This window comes from Scyliorhinus torazame, chromosome 9 (genome assembly GCF_047496885.1).
Source record: "Scyliorhinus torazame isolate Kashiwa2021f chromosome 9, sScyTor2.1, whole genome shotgun sequence".
NCBI classification, from domain to species: domain Eukaryota; kingdom Metazoa; phylum Chordata; class Chondrichthyes; order Carcharhiniformes; family Scyliorhinidae; genus Scyliorhinus; species Scyliorhinus torazame.
Window position 1 is genome coordinate 264,551,794 of NC_092715.1, and position 18,911 is coordinate 264,570,704.

Here is an 18,911-nt window from a genome sequence, read left to right on the forward strand (position 1 = left end):
GGAAAGATTAGAGCAAAAGGATTGGAAAACAAGGATAGTGTCAATAAATAGTTTCCTGAAAATAAATCTTTGTTTTATCCTCAATGGCCTAGTAAATGCATCACCAGCGTAAATGGCTCAGGGATGGCATAGTAAGGTTCCAAACCCAATTTTAGCCCAACCCCCAAAATCTGCTGCCCACACGGGGTGATACTGGGGCTAGGATAGTTCAATGATGAGAACAGGGGTTGTTTAGCCTAGGAATAGGTACCAGGCCCTAAGGGGGCATTGGCCATGGACATTGGCCATGGACATTCATTGGATTGGTCCATGATGATGCTTGGCAAAGTACTGCAGTGGTTTGCCCCTGCCTCCTGCAGTGTGGCCAACCAGGGAAGTCTCCACTTACTGCCTGCCCTCGGTCATTGTGGGAGGAAGGACAATCAACCTATTTGGCCAAGTTACGAACGCACCTTCCATGACTGTCAAGTCCTGGAGTGGGCCTCAAACCCAGAGCTTTTGGCCCGAGGTAGTGATGCTACCCACTGCTCTGCAAGCCCTCACCCGCATAAACCACCACCTAATGAATTTGACTTGTGTTAGCCATCTGATGTTATCCCTGGTTTCACAGCGATGTGCCAAAGGCCCAGTGTATCAGCTGCACAACACCCACCCATCCAGCTACAAGGCTGCTGTTAGATTCAATTTCCTCGTGAACTGGGGTAATTTCAGGAAGGAATTTCATTTCAACCATAAGTGATATTGAAAGGGGCCAGGGTTGCAACCTTGTGGGTTGCTTGAGAAACATTTGGCGAACCCATGCATCATCCTATTCACCAGAGCCAGGCCAGGTGTAAGCGATATCACGGTGCATTTCATTACAATTTCCATTAGTCATCGATTGGAACATTTGTTCGATGAGTTTTAATTTTGCATTCCATCTCCTTGACTGGTATTGACTGTCGGGGGCTAGGTGTGGTTGTAGAGGAATTTTCAGACTATTTTCTCCCCCTTTTAGCCCCTGGGCTTTGGTTCTGTTCTGTTTTTTTGCCCCACCCTTGTGCTGGAGTTGGTACAGCAAAGGTTCACTAAATTGGCACCTGGGTTGAAGGGGTTGTCCTTTGATGAGAGGTTTGATGAAGGGCAGCACAGTGGTTAGCACTGCTGTCTCACAGCGCCAGGGCCCCAGGTTCGATTCCCAGGCTTGGGTCACTGTCTGTGTGGAGTCTGCCGTTCTCCCCATGTCTGCGTGGGTTTCCTCCGGGTGCTCCGGTTTCCTCCCACAGTCCAAAGATGTGCAGGGTCAGTGCAGACCCGATGGGCTGGATGACCTCCTTCTGCGCAGTAGGGTTTCTATGAATAAATTGGGCCTGGGGTCTCTGGAGTTCAGAAGAATGAGAGTTGGGTCGAGAGGTTGTTTCCCCTGGTTGGGGAATCTAAAATGTGGGGGGGGCACAATCTCAGGATAAGGGGCCAAATATCCTGGACTGAGATGAGGAGAAATCACTTCATTCAAAGGGTTGTGAATCTTTGGGATGCTCTACCCCAGAGGGTTGTGGATGCTTTACGTTCGATACATTTCAGTCTGAGACAGACCGATGGCTGGTCTCTCAGGGATGGTCTCTCAGGGATTTAAGAGCGGGTGCGATTTGGAACCGGAGATTAGCCATCATCATATGAATGGTGAAGTGGTCTCGAAGAGCTGAGTGAGCTACTCCCGCTCCTGTTCCTTGTGTTCTTGAGTTCCCCAATGAAGCGAGGACGGTTACGGGAGAGGAGAAGATTGAAGGGAGGGGAGAAGTGTTTATTGCTGAAAATAAGAGACATCATATCGAAGCTTTGCAACTTGCAGTCACTGTCAACAACAATTTATACTGCATGGGAGGAGAGTGCTGATTGGTTGGCAACTGGACTCTGATTGGTAGAAGCATTGCCATGGAGAATGCGGCAGAGAATTGACAAACTATTGTTGAAAGTTTCTTTCGTTTTTAAAATAAATTTAGAGTACCCAATTCATTTTTTCCAATTAAGGAGCAATTTAGCACGGCCAATCCACCTACCCTGCACATCTTTGGGTTGTGGGGGCGAAACCCACGCAAACACGGGGAGAATGTGCAAACTCCACACGGACAGTGACCCAGAGCCGGGATCGAACCTGGGACCTCGGCGCTGTGAGGCAGCAGGGCTAACCCACTGCGCCACCGTGCTGCCCCTATTGTTGAAAGTGAGCTGTACTCTGCTGCATTATCCGTGGCAACGCCTCTACCAATCAGAGCTCACTTGTCAACCAATAATGACTCTTCTGATGAGGGATAAATTGTTTAGCATTCTCTTCCCTCACAGCAATGAGCAAGAGGAGTTTAGTTGCAATGCTCCAGCGATTATGGTGTGGCTCAGCCTCACGTGAGCCAGCTGACTTTCCCAACTGTTGTTATCATCTATTCAAAAGTGCAGCAAGCTTTTTCAGTCCTCTTAACAATGGAACCCACACTCTATGCAAATTAGTGCATTTTCCAGCACTTTTTTTCAGAAAGGAACGAGCACAGTTGGAGTCCATCTCTTGCTTTTGACCACTTAACGTCTAAGACTTATTTTGCAAATTAAAATCCTTTCACAGGGTGGTGTCATGTTATGTACTCTGGGATAACACAGGCTGCAACTGGATGCAGCTTTAACCAAAAGATACTCCAAACCTTGAAGTTAGTTCAATCTGGTTTATTGAACCAGTAGCACAGTTAGCACAGTTCTCTATGAGTTCGACTCTCCGCTAACCTAAGTGTGGTTACTCAGTCTGACTGAACCAGACTAGCTCTTAGCCACGTGCTGGAGGTGTGATACTGTACATACACCCTGACCCGCTCTGTGATGTTCATCAGTGGAAAGAGGCGGAGTGTGAGTGCCTCGTGCCTTTTATAGTGAGATACCACCCCTGAGTGTCCTGCCTGCTCATTGGTCATGTCCTGTTCTCTGTGTTCATTAGCTGCCTGTCTGTATATCATGACAGGTGGCGCTTTGGAAATTTTGCCTTCCTTCCAACTTGTATTGTAAATAAATATGTCTTGGGGAGAGGTTTAACTGAGATATTCAAAATTGAGAAAGATTTTGAGCAAGTAAATAGAGTGGAACTATTTCCAATGGCAGGAGGGTCAGTAACCAGAGGATTTAAGGTGATTGACGGGACTTGAAAGGTCATCGGCTAAAGAACTGGGGAGAACTTTTTTAATGCGGCAAGTTGTCTTGATCTGCAACGTGCTTCCTGTGAGGGCTTTGGAGGTAGATAACTTGCCAAAGGGAACTGTTTTACAGTAGAAAAGGAAAAAGAAAATTACTAGGCTGTAGGGAGAGAACAGGGGGAGTGGGACTAAGTGGATAACAGTGTCAGGGAACTGTCACACTCTCAGTGGGTCGAATGGCCGCCTTTTTGTGGTGGATGGGAGTCCAGCGACAGCAGCGATTTAAAAAGTAAATCGCTGAGAGTGTGGGAAGGTTCCATGGAGGAGGAATTAGAGAGGTGGGGATGGACCGGGGAAGCAGGAATGCAAACAGAAAATGCTGCAAGAGTTCAGCGGGCCTGGCAGCGTCTCTGGAGAGAGAAAAAGATTTCACATTTCAGGTTCGAATTGAACCGGACAGGGCGGCACTGCTGCCTCTCGGTGTTGAGGACCCGGGTTCGATCCCGGCCCCGGGCCACTGTCCGTGTGGAGTTTGCACATTCTCCCCGTGTCTGCGTGGGTCTCACCCCCACAGCCCAAAGATGTGCAGGTCAGGTCGATTGGCCAGGCTAAATTGTCCCTTAATTGGAAAAAAATAATTGCGTACTCTAAATTTAAGAAAAGATTTCAGAAGCTCCGATGGTTCTCCTTGCAGCAGAGCAGGCCACGAGAATTATTCCCAGCGGCTGTATGATCGATAACCAGAGGGAATATGTTTAAGGTACTTGACAAATGTACCAGAGGCGTCATGAGGGAAAGCGTTCTGACCCTATGAGTGATTAGGATTTGGAATACACTGTCCCGTTGTAGTGATGTGGGGATGAGCCAGGGAGTGCGACTAACTGGATTATTCTACAAATGAGCCAACGCGATAATGATGGTCTGAATGGACACCTTCTATGCTGCACTGTTTTATAATTTTACACTTCACCTGCCGGAATGTTGTTAGGAGAAGAATAAGAGAGGAGATTTACGGTCGTACACTCAATCGTTCTGCAATCTGGGTTTGTGCAAGTAAAGCAACCAGCTGAGCTTGAGTTTAAGGATGTGACACAAGGTTCCTTCATGGTTATCCTCCACCTTCTGCTTATCCTCCCGCTCTTTGCATGCTAGGGACTCCTATCCCCACATTGCTGGAAAAAGAGACATACTGTCAAAGCTTATCATCTTGCACCCATCAGGACAGAGTCAAGAATGCCAAATTTCAAAAGGGGCACCAATCTATACCGTGGGTAGGATTTACCAAGCAACCCGCCGCAGGGGCGGAATCTGCCCTCCTGGGGTCCCATTGGGTGCACCCCTTGCCGTCGGGAAACCCCCCGGCAGGGGTGCACTGTCGATGGAACCGGAATAGTCTGCCGGTGTGAACGCCCAATACTATTGCCCCGCTCTTCCCCCACCCCCTTTGTTTACATGCAGTGTAAATTGCTGCTTCCTTTGAAATTTGGCGTTCTTGCATTTGTCCTGACGAGTCCAAGATGAAAAGCTTTGACAATGTGGATGGGATTGTCCGGTCCCCCAGCCGTGTGTTTCTCAGCGGCGCGCCATTCGCCTGTGCCGGGATTCTCTTCTCCCGCTGCTTGTCAGTGGGATTTCCATTGAAGCCACCCCACGCTGCCGGGACAGCCAAGGGTGGAGGCGCGCTGTCAGCGGGAAAAGGGAATCCCAACTGCCAGAGAATTCCGGCCCATGTCTCTTTTTTCTGTTCACTGAACCACCATGTGACTATTTTTATCTATGGTCTCCTCGCACAAGTTAACCTATCAGTTGCATCTACTTTGGTCGCAGGCTCTATCAATGCATGAAGCCCTGGCGGTGAACATCACTTTGACATTGTGCCTTTTCCATTTCTTTTAGCTCCCTGTGGCGCTGGTTTGACAGAAGACGGTAGACCCCTGCCCCCCTGCATAACTGGAGCGTGGATTATTCCAGCTATAATGGCCTGTTACCTTTTAGTTGCAAATATTCTGCTGGTGAATCTCCTGATAGCTGTGTTCAAGTGAGTATTGGGCGACAACGCTTGTATGAGGTATTCAAAACAAAAAGAATAACATTTAGGTGCGAGGAATAAGACTAGAAATGAAATGAAAATCGCTTATTGTCACAAGTAGGCTTCAAATGAAGTGACTGTGAAAAGCCCCTAGTCGCCACATTCCAGCACCTGTTCGGGGAGGCTGGTACGGGAATTGAACCCGCGCTGCTGGCATGCCTTGGTCTGCTTTCAAAGCCAGCAATTTAGTCCTGTGCTAAACAGCCCCTATGATTAACATGAAGAAATGCTTGTATTTAGAGCCTCAATAATTCTTCAGCAATAATTACATCACTCCTTTTTATGCACGCTATTGTTCCATTGTGGAAAATCTCCGGATTTTTCCGAGGTCAGATTTCAGGTGCATGAGAAGAATCTGGAGGTGACTGGGACGGGGAACGTAGTGAAATGGGGACGTTAAACCCATATCAAACCTCTCTCTAAAACACCAGGTTTAGTGAGCCATAGAAAGCTTTTATTTGACAGGTTGATGTTGCATCATTTGACCTTATCTGAATTCTCCTGGTCCCGGCGGCTAGGAGGAGGGACTGGAAGCAAACTTGGAAAGTAACTTGTTGGATCGGCTAGCCAACATGCTTCTGCCTCCGAATGGGCTTTCTGGAGGCAGGGCCTTATGCATCATAGGCGACCCAGTAGCAATGGGTAGCCAGTAAGAGCCATTAAGTGGGGAAGGTGAGCCCCCATTGAGTTTGGAGCTCAGTAAGTAACTAGAGGCAACTTGCCAATGGTAGGCTGTGGATCTATCAATGCTTCCTCACCATCGCCTCAGCACAGAGAGTCAGGGATCCGAGGGCCACAGTGGCAGCCAGAGGCCATCCTGTTGAGAGAGTCACCCCCGACGCAATGGTTCCCTGACAGCTGTGGCCATGCGAGATTTTAAATTTTTCACAATGCTGCAGAGAGCGCCTCGATTTTGAAGTGTTCTTGCGGTCACCTGCCTACCTCAGCAGTGGCCACCTCTCCCGCTGCAGCTGCCAGCCAGACATTGCAACGAGGCCCTCCTCATTAGCCTTCAAATTCCCAGTTCCGCCGCCCACTGTCCTTAATTGGACAGAGCTCCCAAGGCAGCTTTTCAACTGGCCTCCCTTGGGAGGATCGCACCTGACTTCCCGCCGTGGCCACTTCCCTGTTCCTGACCCGGAACCGAGGCCAATATTTGGATCACAATCCAGTCGGAAAGATTCGGCCCAATTTAGCCCCTTTCCTTTCTTGGCTACAGGGTGTCCCGTAGCATTTCACCGCGAAGTGTGTTCACTGTCGAAATGTCCGTTTGCGCAGAGCAAGATCCCAGAAACAGTGAGATTGGCCTGCTAATGCGGAATGTAGGTGAGTGGGTAAATATTGGCCAGAACACCGGGAATAGCTCCCCTGAGAGTCTTCAAAAGGGGTCACGGATCCACACAAGAAGGCAGGTGGGGGGCTTCGTTTAACATTCCAACAGCTGCTCCTCTGGCAGTACAGCACTCCCTCAGTCGTCCATGATGAGTGTCAGCCGAGATTATGCACTCAGGGCCATGAGGTGGGAGTGGAACCCATGATCTTCACATTCAGAGGGGAGAGGAGACCACCAGGTCTTTGTAAATGACAGAATAGTAAACAGTTCCCCATCATAGTCTATACCTGTGCTCTTTTTGAGAAAGCAGAACAATTATTAATAATAATAAAATTATAATTGGCCTTTTTCGCCTTTATGTAATTTTGGTCACTGTTATGGGCCAGGATTTAGAGAACACCAAACCACAACTGTTTATTGATTTTGGTTACGATGAGCACATGGGCCTACTTTTCAGGTGTTATTCAACAAAGGCCTTAAGCACTTTTCATCAAAAACAAAGTTTATTCTATGAATTCAGTTAACATTTCTATAAACACACAGTGAGCATTTTTATCAACTACAAACATAAATACCCCACACAGCTACAGTTCTATATATATATATAACCCTTAATAACTTCCCTTTCAACTGTTTCAATTTGATAACAACATCCAATAAACCAGAAAAAAACCTTTTACCAAAACAGGTTTGAATTATTTCCAGAAAACAGTTATCACTTTTGAATTATCAAGTGATCTGAACACATTTTAGCATGCAGAGAGAGAGAGAGAGAAGAGAAACCTTCTTTGTCTGAATCCAGCTTCCAACCTGTGTAAACCGAAAGTAAAACCCAGAGCCACAGCCCAGCTCCCAGCTCAAACCGGGTGTAAAAACCAGAGCCACAGCCCAGCACCACCCACACAATGACATCACTGAAGCCATTTGATAAACACACATTTCTTAAAGGGACGCTCCCATGACAGCCACCATATAGTTCAAGCCTGCACGCATTAAGATTGAGGAGGTAGGAATCTTAGAGACAGATGAGGGATGCATTGAACTTGCACTCTGACCTCAGGGGTCAAAGCACAGTGTGCTGGCCCACTGTACCAGCGAGGACTCCTCTTTCCCAACTTCCCTTTTCTTCAGTTCTCGCTTGAATATAGAAGATTAAAGGATGATCATATTGAGGCGTTTAAGATCATTGAAGGAGTGCCAAGGTAGAAAGAGAGAATCTAGGGCGGCCCGCATGGCACTGCTGCCTCATGGCGCCGATGACCCTGGTTCGATCCCAGCCCCGAGTCAATGTCCTTCTCCCCGTGCTTGCGTGGGTCTCACCCCCGCAGCCCAAAAAGATGTGCAGGGTAGGTGAACGGGCCACGCTAAATTGCCCCTTAATTGAAAAAAAAAGAATTGGGTACTCTAAATTTACTTCAAAAAAAGAAAAAGAGAATCTATTTCCTCTGGTGGAGGGGCGAGCCCAGAACAAGGTGGGTATAATCCTCAAAGTCGTTTTGCTTTCCAATTGGTGAAGGAAGTCAGTACGTCACAAGGGCGGATGTGTCGGCCGACTATTGGCAGTGGGAAAGTCATGTGCCGAAGCCTCCAGGAATACATTTAATCACAGTTGGCAACCGTACTCAGGAAGCACCTCTTCACACAAAGAGTAGTGGAAATCTGTAACTCTCGCCATCAAAGAGCTGTTGAGGCTGTAGGTTGATTGGAAATTTCTGGGTGTTATGTTCGATGAGGGGTGAAGGGTTCTGAAACCAAATGGGGTTGGTGGAGTAGAGATGCAGACTAGCTACGATCTAATTCAATGTGGAACAAGCTCGTTCCTTCTGTTTCCAAGTTCCATCCTGCCTTCCCGTCACTTTTTAAAAACAATCTGGCTTTTTCTCCACCCTCTCCTCCCTTTTACAATTTTGTTTTTGCAACATTGGGGGTGTTTGATTGACTATCAGTACAATCGCAGCCAATCACAACCCCATTCCTCTTGTCTTACGGTTTTCTTTATTAAGCCCAAAAGACATAGGAGCAGAATTAGGCCACTCGGCCCATCGAATCTGCTCCACCATTCAATCATGGCTGATATTTTCTCATCCCCATTCTCCTGCTTTCTCTCCATAACCCCTGATCCCCTTATTAATCAAGAACCTATCTATCTCTGTCTTAAAGACACTCAGTGATTTGGCCTCCACAGTCTTCTGCGGCAAAGATTTCCACAGATTCACTACCCTCTGGCTGGAGAAATTCCTCCTCATCTCTGTCTTAAATGATTGTCCCTTCAGTTTGAGGCTGTGCCCTCTGCTTCTAGTTTTTCCTACTAGTGGAAACATCCTCTCCACGTCCACTCTATCCAGGCCTTGCAGTAAAGAGCGTCACGGTAGCACAGTGGTTAGCACTGTTGCTTCACAGCTCCAGGGTCCCAGGTTCGATTCCCGGCTTGGGTCACTGTGCGGAATCCGCATGTTCTCCCCGTGTCTGCGCGGGTTTCCTCCGGATGCTCCGGTTTCCTCCCACAAGTCCCGAAAGATGAGCTGTTAGGTAATTTGGACATTTTGAATTCTCCCTCCGTGTAGCCGAAGGGGCCGGAGTGTGGCGACGAGGGGATTTTCACATTAACTTCATTGCAGTGTTAATGTATGACAATAAAGATTATTATTATCCTGTAAGTTTCAATAAGATCCCTTCCTCATCCTTCGAAACTCTGACAAGTACAGACCCAGAGTCCTCAACCATTCCTCGTAAGACAAGCTCTTCATTCCAGGGATCATTCTTGTGAACCTCCTCTGGACCCTTTCCAAAAATTTTTTTAATGTAAAAGTCTGGTCCCCTTGAAGCGTAGCTCGGTGAAATAAGAAGCAGCTTTTCTTGGCGGCGGGTGAGTGAAAGATCTTTGTTTTATGTCGCGATTGATTTCTGCTCTCTGCCTCCATCTTTCCCTCCTTCGCAGCAACACATTCTTTGAAGTCAAATCGATATCGAACCAGGTTTGGAAGTTTCAGAGGTACCAGCTGATAATGACCTTCCATGAGAGACCCGTCCTGCCCCCGCCACTGATCACGTTCAGCCACATGACCATGGTCTGCCAACTCATATGTTGCCGCTGGCGGAAGCAGGAGGTTGACCAGGAAGACAAAGATTACGGACTCAGTAAGTCGCCTCCGTACCGGGAGCGGCTGTTCCATTGCCAGGCTGCCGTCTGTTTAACTAATCCATCTCGGTAATAAGTAACCATTTATAAAGGTGGTACCTAAAATGTAGTTCAAGGTGTCTTTAGAACATGCCTTGGTGTGGACAAACCTTCACCCCCGAACAGGGCGTTAGATACTTCAACGTAATGTCATGACTTTGAGTGATCCGGTCTGATTTCCAGCCATCCTGGTGGACTCTGGCTGCAGTTATAGCCAGGCGTGTGTGCAGGAGAGAAAAGGCAATGGGATGACCTGATAGCTACAGGTCTTCAAAGTTACAAAGGGGCTTATTGATAAGCTAAACGTTGAGAAGATGCTTCCACTTGTAGGGTGAGAACAAAACTAGGGGTCATGAATGTAAATAAAGTGGTCACTAACAAATCCAACAAAGAATTCAGAGAAAAAGACTTGCATGTATATCACGACCGCCTGATCTCTCAATGCTTTACAGCTTTTGAAGTGCTGTGGCTATTGTAAAGTTGGTCAAATGGCAGCCAATTCGCAAACAGCAAAGTGGTAATCACTAGGTGATCGTTTTTTGTGAGTTGATTGAGGGATAAATATTGGCCAGGTCACGGGGAGAATTCACCCGCTCATCTATTACATCCACCTTAGAGGGCAGGCAGAGTCTCGGTTAAATGCCCCATCTCAAGGACAGCCCATCTGCCCATGAAGCGCCCCCTCAGTACTGCACAGGGAGCGTCGGCCTAGAGTTCGTGCCCAAGCCCCTGGAGCAGGATTTGAACTCACAATCTTACCAGCAGGATACCTGCTACAAAAAAGTGGACCAGGTTAAAAAACGTGCCCGGCCAAAGTAACACGTTTATATTTGGCTACATATTAGCCCACAAGACCTGACTTCACCGTGGAGACGATTGGATAAATTAGCCGGTCAATGACTGCGGTAAGTGACCGCGATTGATTTCACACAGCTGATTTGAATTATGTAACAATTTTATTTCACTTCACTGAAAAAGTAATCCTGTTTTTATTGGGAGATTTGCTGTAGTTTAAGCAATCACTGTAGTTTGTAGTTACTCTCTTTAAATAGACTCTGTTTGCTGAGTGGGTAGGTGCTGTTTGCTGTAGCTTGCAGTTCAAATGGACTTATTTTGCTGTTAATTAGATAGTTTGCTTTGTGTTCTGTCCTAAGTACTACACTGCCTCCAATTCATTGGGAGATGCTAAGTACATTTGGTTGAAATTAAATTTGTATTAGACCGGGGGGGTGGGGGAATTCTCCATTTTTAGTGTTGATATCAGGACTGATTTGCGTTCCTTTTGGGGCACTATTTGTGGAGCAATTTCCAGTCCAGCGGCCATTCTAACCGCCGGGGTCAGAATTAGCGCCTGGCAGCTGGAGCTCCACTTACCACACACCCACTGCGGCCACCAAGATGGCTCAGAGATTCCTTGCCCACCCTCCCCGAGGGGAGTCCGAGGTGGGTCCACAGCTCCATGCCAGTGAAGAGCAGAGGGACACCCTCTTCCACAGCATGGGCCACAGACACAACCCTCCCTCCTGAACACTGCCTGGGAGGCGTTGTCAGAGGCAGTCAGCACTGCCAGTCTCACCAGGAGGACGCAGCTGGTGAGCCGGAGGGGTGGGGGTCACTGGTGAGGCCTCTGCCTTGAGAGGGGCAGAGAACCAGGGAGGGTTCCAATGTCTCAGTGCAGCTGTCCTCTGGTTGGGGTGAGCTCAGTTGATCACCTGCTTCCTCTGCAGTGGGACAGCACTTCTGTGGAGTGCCACCACCTGGCGGTAGAACCCTCAAGAGTATTGAAAGTCAAAGAGATCTAGGAGTACAGGTCCACAGGTCATTGAAAGGGGCAACACAGGTGGAGAAGGTAGTCAAGAAGGCATACGGCATGCTTGCCTTCATTGGCCGGGGCATTGAGTATAAGAATTGGCAAGTCATGTTGCAGCTGTACAGAACCTTAGTTAGGCCACACTTGGAGTATAGTGTTCAATTCTGGTCGCCACACTACCAGAAGGATGTGGAGGCTTTAGAGAGGGTGCAGAAGAGATTTACCAGAATGTTGCCTGGTATGGAGGGCATAAGCTATGAGGAGTGATTGAATAAACTCGGTTTGTTTTCACTGGAACGAAGGAGGTTGAGGGGCGACCTGATAGATGTATACAAAATTATGAGGGGCATAGACAGAGTGGATAGTCAGAGGCTTTTCCCCAGGGTAGAGGGGTCAATTACTAGGGGGCATAGGTTTAAGGTGAGAGGGGCAAGGTTTAGAGTAGATGTACGAGGCAAGTTTTTTACGCAGAGGGTAGTGGGTACCTGGAACTCGCTACCGGAGGAGGTAGTGGAAGCAGGGACGATAAGGACATTTAAGGGGCATCTTGACAAATATATGAATAGGATGGGACCCAGGAAGTGTAGAAGATTGTAGTTTAGTCGGGCAGTATGGTCGGCACGGGCTTGGAGGGCCGAAGGGCCTGTTCCTGTGCTGTACATTTCTTTGTTCTTTGTTGTTCTTTGGGTCCGGATTGAGATTGGTCCTTGAAAATACAGCTGGGGTAGGAGGGTGTCCAGAGGGGCAGCCTGGGTGGGCTCCCAGATGGCCAGAGGCCTTCTGAGCATTTAAGGGACACAGGCAGCTCTCAGCAGTGTGAGCAGGAGCCTGAATGTAGCACAAAAGGGGTGGGTTTAAAAAACCTGCAGCAATGACGGTCTGAGCCAGGTCACCCATCCCGAGGGAGACAGCCGATCGCGGTTCCCGTTTACGGCAACGCGAGGTGGAGAATTTTGCCCCATGTTACAATTTGTGAGTGTCTATATTTTTGCAATAAAATCCATTAATTGTTCCTCTTTTTTTTCCCTTTCCTTTTTGATTAGAGCTCTTCATCACTGAAGACGAACTAAAGAAGTTGCATGACTTTGAGGAACAGTGCATAGAGGAGTACTTCCGAGAAAAGGACGATATGTTCAACTCCTCAAACGATGAAAGAATCAGAGTTACTGCTGAACGGTGCGTTATCACCATTTTTGCCTTATTTTTAAACATAATTTTCAGTTCAGACTCAGTGATATTTCAAGGCTGTGTTTGGGCTCTCTAGTCAGGGGGTGCGATCTAATGGAAAGGTTTCTAAGTGTTGCTTCAGGCGGGTTTGGCTGACAGTTTCTCTCTGGTTCCGTCGGTGAATTCCCCACCGCTATCTAACCGCACCTGGTCACTTTTTCGGGCCCTGGGGAGTTCCGCCCCGGGCCGGAACTGCACTCAGAATTTTTACCGTCACTGGGGAGCGGAACTTGCTGGCCAGACCGGCTCCTCAGAGATCGGGCCGCCATTTTGAAAGGGTGCCCTGATCTCTAAGTGGGCTTGAGGTCCCTGTGGTAGTCACCACTCGCAGTATTATGTGTATTACGGTAAGACACGTATAGCAGAGGTACATGGGTAAATCCCTGCCTGCTGGCGCCGCCCAGTAGGCGGAGTATAAATGTGTGTGCGCGCCGGTGCTGCAGCCATTCTGGTTCCAGCTACAGGAGGCACAACATCTTTGCTCAATAAAGCCTCGATTATTCCACTACTCTCGACTTTGTGGTAATTGATAGTGCATCAGTCCCCCACACCCCCCCCTCAGGCAATGTTAGCCCCCCCCCCCCCACACACACACACACATGGGCATTACCCCACACCCTCCCCAGTGAGGACACCCTGCTATGGGTCGCTGAGGGCCTAACCCCTTTTCATGTCTTCCCACACTCCCCTTCAGGCCAGGACCCCACACCTCACCCCTCCCCAACCTTCCAGAGGCTCCTTCATCCCCACCCTGCATCCCCCCCCCCTCCCCTAATGCCCCACCTTCAATACCAGCCCTCAACGTCCCTTTTATGGGCATGGGCTCTTTCAGACCCTGACCCTTGGCAATGCCAGCCTGGCACCTGGCACTACCCACCCTGGCAGTGCTTCTGCTGCTCCGAGCTTCGGAGGGACTGAGCCGAACCCTTCATCCTGAACCTGCTCCCGATCCTGCTCTTGATCCCAATCTAGTTCCTGTTCCAGCCCTTGCTTCTATTCCTGATCCTGTTCTTCGATTAGTCCCACTCCCCTACTCTTTCCCCACAGTCCCGCAACTCCTTTCCCTTCCAGGTGTTTAGCCACCTCCCTTTTGAAAGTTACTATTCAATCTCCTTCCACCGGCCGTTCTGGCCACATCTTCCAGCTCACAATTCACTGAGGTTTTTACCAATTACCATCCTTCAATTTGGATTCATACGTATTCTCTTTGTAGAAAGATTGTTTCTAATGGGGCTGGGGAAATATGGAAAATGAGACATGTTATGGGAGCTTTTTATCTTGTACCCATCAGGACAAACACAAGAATGCCAAATTTCAAGCAATCACAATTACTTACACTGTCACGACACAAAGTTCAAGCTTTTGGTTTGGCACTTCCTTCTAGGCTTGAGGAGGTTTTCTCTGGGAAGGTTGTCTACTTTCTCTGCAGACTCAGCATCGTTTCAGGTTTACAGCAAAGCGTGTGAGGCGCTCACCGCTTTCAGAACTATTGAGCAGTTCTTTCACTTCAGCAAACCGGAGAGAGAGAGACTTCCTTTCGCTTCCAAGGTCTAAAAACCTCTGCCAAGTTCTCTCAGAAACCATCACGCAGGAACCAATCACTGACCCGTTCCCGGCCAGCTCACTGGTTGCCAGTTAACCAATAGGACTGACTCACTCAGCACTGCAGCCTCACGGTGCCGAAGTCCCAGGTTCGATCCCGGCTCTGGGTCACTGTCCATGTGGAGTTTGCACATTCTCCCCGTGTTTGCGTGGGTTTCGCCCCCACAACCCAAAGATGTGCAGGGTAGGTGGATTGCCAAGCTAAATTGCCCCTTAATTGGAAAAATGAATTAGGTACTCTAAATTTTTTTTTAACAAGGACTGACTCCCTCCACAATCTGGTTCCTAAGATTCACTCAGTGCCGACGAGTCTGGTTTCTCCTTTCCCGGATATGAAACCTGGGAACACAGTGTCCTGGCAAGCAGGCTGTTTCAATCTTGAGTCTTCTGCTTAAAGGCACATCCTGATTATGGGTCCAGAAACCAAAATAATAAAATAAAATAAATGGGAACAAAGTAAAAAAAAACATGAAGGACTCTTACAATACTACAGGAGAAAAGTGTGCCGATTGGTTGACAAGTTGACTCTGATTGGCCGAGGCATTGCCATGGAGAAAGCGATTAGGGATTATAGGCTCCCGAAGCTCCTGGGTAATTCAAAAAAGGCGCGAGGCTTGAACATGTTCCTTTTGTTTGCAGAGACTAGGGTTCCTGTCCTATAAATTGTGATTGTTTGATATTTTGCTCTCTTACATTTGTCCTCGCAATTACAAGACAAAAAGCTTCAATAATTTGACTCTGTAGAAATATGTTCAGTTTCTTCTCCATTTTCTTTTGAGTAGGGTCGATAACATGTCGATGAGGCTTGAGGAAGTGAATGAGAGGGAACATTTCATGAAGGCTTCCCTTCAGACCATGGACGTCAGGTTGGCGCAGCTGGAGGAGGTGACAGGGCGCATGGCATCTGCCTTGGAAAAGCTGGCCGGCATGGACAAGGGAGAGGCGGGCAAGGCAAGATCGAGGACCTCCTCGGACTGCACGGATACAGCTTACATTCTGAGACAGAGCAGCTTCAACAGCCAGGAAGGCAACAGTTACAAACTCCCGGAGTGTGGGGAGCAGGCAGGAGAGGAGTCCATCTCTCCCACCTCACCCACCATCACACCAAGGATGAGAAGCCACTCCTTCTACGCAGTGAGCCCAAAGCAGAAGGCAGGCACGGAGCGAACTGAGTTTACCTTCAAGGAAAGGTCCCTGAGCTTGCAGAGGACAAGCAGCTCGCAAATGATGGCATTGGCGAAGGAATTAAAGCCTGGCCCACCACATGCCCCTTCTCCCGCCCCGCCAGATGGGAAAAGGCCATCGTCTTGCATTGACATCTACGTCTCAGCGATGGGGAAGGAGGAGGAGGCAGCCGAGAGCACCTTGAAAGTTCCCACCGCTGCTGGCCCGTCCGAAATGATGGTGGTCATGCTGGGCAGCCAAGGGTCACCCCTGCCTCCTGGTCAGTGGCCAGAGGGGAATGGGGCCTATGAGGACATGTTCATCTCCAATGGGCTGATGGCAGCCCCGGGGACTTCAACGACAGCCCAAGAGGCCTCAGGCCCGGAGACTTTGCAGACAGCTGAATGTCTTCAGCAATGGGACGCAGACCCTCCCATGTACCACACCTTGGAGCGCTCCAAGAGCAGCCGCTATCTGGCCACCTCCAGCCTTTACACAGACGAGTGTCCAATGGTGAAATCGCACAGTTTTGTCTTCCCCTCCCGGGGTTATTACGGCTGCCTGGGGGTTCCTGTGAAATCGGCCGAGTACACCAGCATCACTGACTGTATTGACACCCGTTGTGTCTCTGCCCCCCCGCTCAACATTGAGCACTCGCCCTTGTCCAGCGGCTCACACGGCGAGCACTCCAGCGGCCTGGACGAAGTCTCCACTTCTCACCCAGAGAGGGAGGCCGAGCTCAGCCACCCCAGCTCGGACAACGATGAGAACGAAGGCGAGAGCCAGCCGGACAAGGGGCCGGAGGTGGTCAGCATCCTGCTGGGCGGCCCCAACCACCCGTCTCCCCTCTCGCGGCTGGAGAGGGCAAACAGCTACACGGCCTCCGAGTCGAACGCGCTGGGGTCGCACACCAGGAAGAGCTGTTCCATCAGCGACAAGCTGGACAGGCAGCGGAATTCCCCAGCTTTCCAGTCTCCTTTCCAGCGCAGCCACTCCTCCCGGCCGGACGGCATATCCGAGGGCATCTCCTTGAAAACTTTGGCAAGAACGACAGCTTTTAGGAGCTTTGACAGCAGCAAGCACAGCTTCACATAATACCACTGCCTCCTCCCCAACCCTTACTGTGGAACAAAATGTGTACTTGTTTCTTTATTTGTGTGTGATTTATTGGCACCGAGTTGGCGTCGCGTGGTCACCGCTGTAATCTTTGTCTAGCCACCGTCTTTGAAACACTATCCAGGTGTCGCTATGCCTTGGCACAGTTTCCTTCCTTGTTCAGATGTTAAAGGGTTTGTGTCATCACATGGCTGCAGTAGGTCCATGCAGCCAATAGTCCCAGGTGATGGTGGGGCGCCTGCTCCTGAGGAATGCCCACTCCATTGCCCTCACGTCAAAATACTTCCAATTCGCCTCTGGCCAGGGGGGGGGGGGTGGGTTCATTCAGAGGTTTGTGACTCCTTCCGGCTTTGCCCCTGCACCCCTCCCAACAAAGTCTCTCGATGGGTTCCGTACTTTCCCAAACGCACCGTCTCCGTGTCGGTCGGTCGCGAGCCAGGGTTCCCCTTGAGCCGGCGAGTAAGTTTGACCTCTTCCGCGAATGCTTTGAGGACATTCCCAAAGCGTTCCCGCGGCCCTCCTTGGGAGTCTCCTGAGCTCTGAGCAGGGAATTACTTTGGGAGTCTTGCGCCAGGAGTACGGATGACATGTCCTGCCCGACAAAACGCTTTTTGAATGGTTACCCCCCTCGACGTTGGGTAAGTTGGCATGCCAACATGCTGGACCCCCTCGACCCCACAGATCTCTGGAATCGTGCCGTCAACAGTGGCAATGATTGGAAAAATATATAATTTGAGGGTTTCGAAGGTCAGAATCGTTGAATTATTGAATTACAGCCGCAGAAGGAGGATATTCGGCCCACCATGCCTGTGCCTGCCTCTTTGAAAGAACTATCCGACTAGTCCCACTACCCTGGCCTTTTCCCTGGAACCCTGCAAGTTTTTATTCTTTCCAGGTACTTATCCAATTGCCCTTTTGAAAGTTACTCTGGGGCCTGCTTCCGCCTTTTCAGGCAGCGCGTCCCAGCAACTCAGCCGGAAAGACTTTCCTCGGGTTCTTTACGATTACCTTAAATTTGGTGACCTTTCAGTCAATGGGAACAGTTTTAACAGTTTTTCCTCATTTACGCCATTGAAAGCCTTCATTATTATGGACCTCCCCTTATCCATCTCTGTTCCCAGGATGTCCGCCGCAGGTTTCCTAGGCTTTAAAAGAAAATAAAACGGTTTCTGCGAAATCAAATGAACATTTCACGATCACAGAATCATAGAATCCCTACAGTGCCGAACGGGGCCATTCGGCCCATCGAGTCTGCACCCACCCTCTGATGGAGCACCCTAACTAGGCCCAATCCCCCACCCTATCCCCGCAACCCCACCTCGAGGCGATTTAGCACGGCCGATCCACCTCACCCGCACATCTTTGGACTGCGGGAGGAAACCGGAGCACCCGGAGGAAACCCACGCAGACACGGGGGGCGGGGGGGGGGGGGGGGGGTGGAGTGCAAACTCCGCACAGACTGTCATCCAAGGCGGAATCGAACCCGGGCCTCTGGCGCTGTGAGGCAGCGGTGCGAACCACTGGGCCACCGTGCCGTAATCAAATCGAATTGAGTGACAGAATAGGCTGGGAGGGGCTGAATGGCCTCCTCCTGTCCCTGAGATCCGAATGGTTACGCTTCCGAAACTGGTTTTAAGAAAAGCAGGGTCGACATTTGCATGCTTCACAATAACCTTTGACCCTGTTGGATTGGCTGCTGCTCGATCAACAGCGATCAATGGTGGAATAATGGCCGGTCCTTCTGCGAGTTTATCACAAACAGGCGCTAGAAAAGGAGACAGTCCAAGCCTAAACTCCAGGTGACATGGCCCCCTTCGTTCATTTTTCAAAGATTGAATTGAAAGGATAGTCGGTAAACACGATCACAACGCAGTGAGATTAACAGCACAAAGGGGAGAAATAATTTTGATACCAAACACTGGTGAATTTTGTCTTAACTGCTGTTTGTTAATATTTGATAGCCTTTTAAGGAAGGATTGTACAGTATTTTTAAAAAATAATTTGCAAGTATCTGTAGTTTTGTGATTCTGAGTGCGATTCTTCATCGAGTGTTTATATTGTCGCTGAAAATCTATTTGCTGGCTCTTATTTTTAAAGCATGTGCGCTGTTGCAGTAAGGATGTAAATAATTATGTCAATCCCTTGGTCCAAACTTAGGTTTAACACTCTTGCGTCGCATGCATTTAAAATGAGGCTGGCTTTCGCCGTACGGGGCATAATTGGGGAACGTCAATGGTCGC

At 49.2% G+C, this 18,911-nt stretch overlaps 1 protein-coding gene across 8 annotated transcripts in view; it reads left to right on the plus strand.

Annotated features, from left to right (window-relative positions):
• Positions 1–18,080, plus strand: part of trpm3 (transient receptor potential cation channel, subfamily M, member 3) — a 416,706-nt gene extending 398,626 nt beyond the window's left edge. For all 8 annotated transcript variants that reach the window (XM_072517384.1, XM_072517386.1, XM_072517382.1 and 5 more), the window contains 4 exons: positions 5,049–5,190; positions 9,513–9,712; positions 12,606–12,738; positions 15,174–18,080. In XM_072517384.1, coding sequence (XP_072373485.1) covers positions 5,049–5,190; positions 9,513–9,712; positions 12,606–12,738; positions 15,174–16,650 — 1,952 coding nt within the window. In that variant the 3' untranslated portion in view covers positions 16,651–18,080. The remainder of the gene's footprint in view (positions 1–5,048; positions 5,191–9,512; positions 9,713–12,605; positions 12,739–15,173) is intronic.
• The last annotated feature ends 831 nt before the right edge of the window (positions 18,081–18,911 follow it).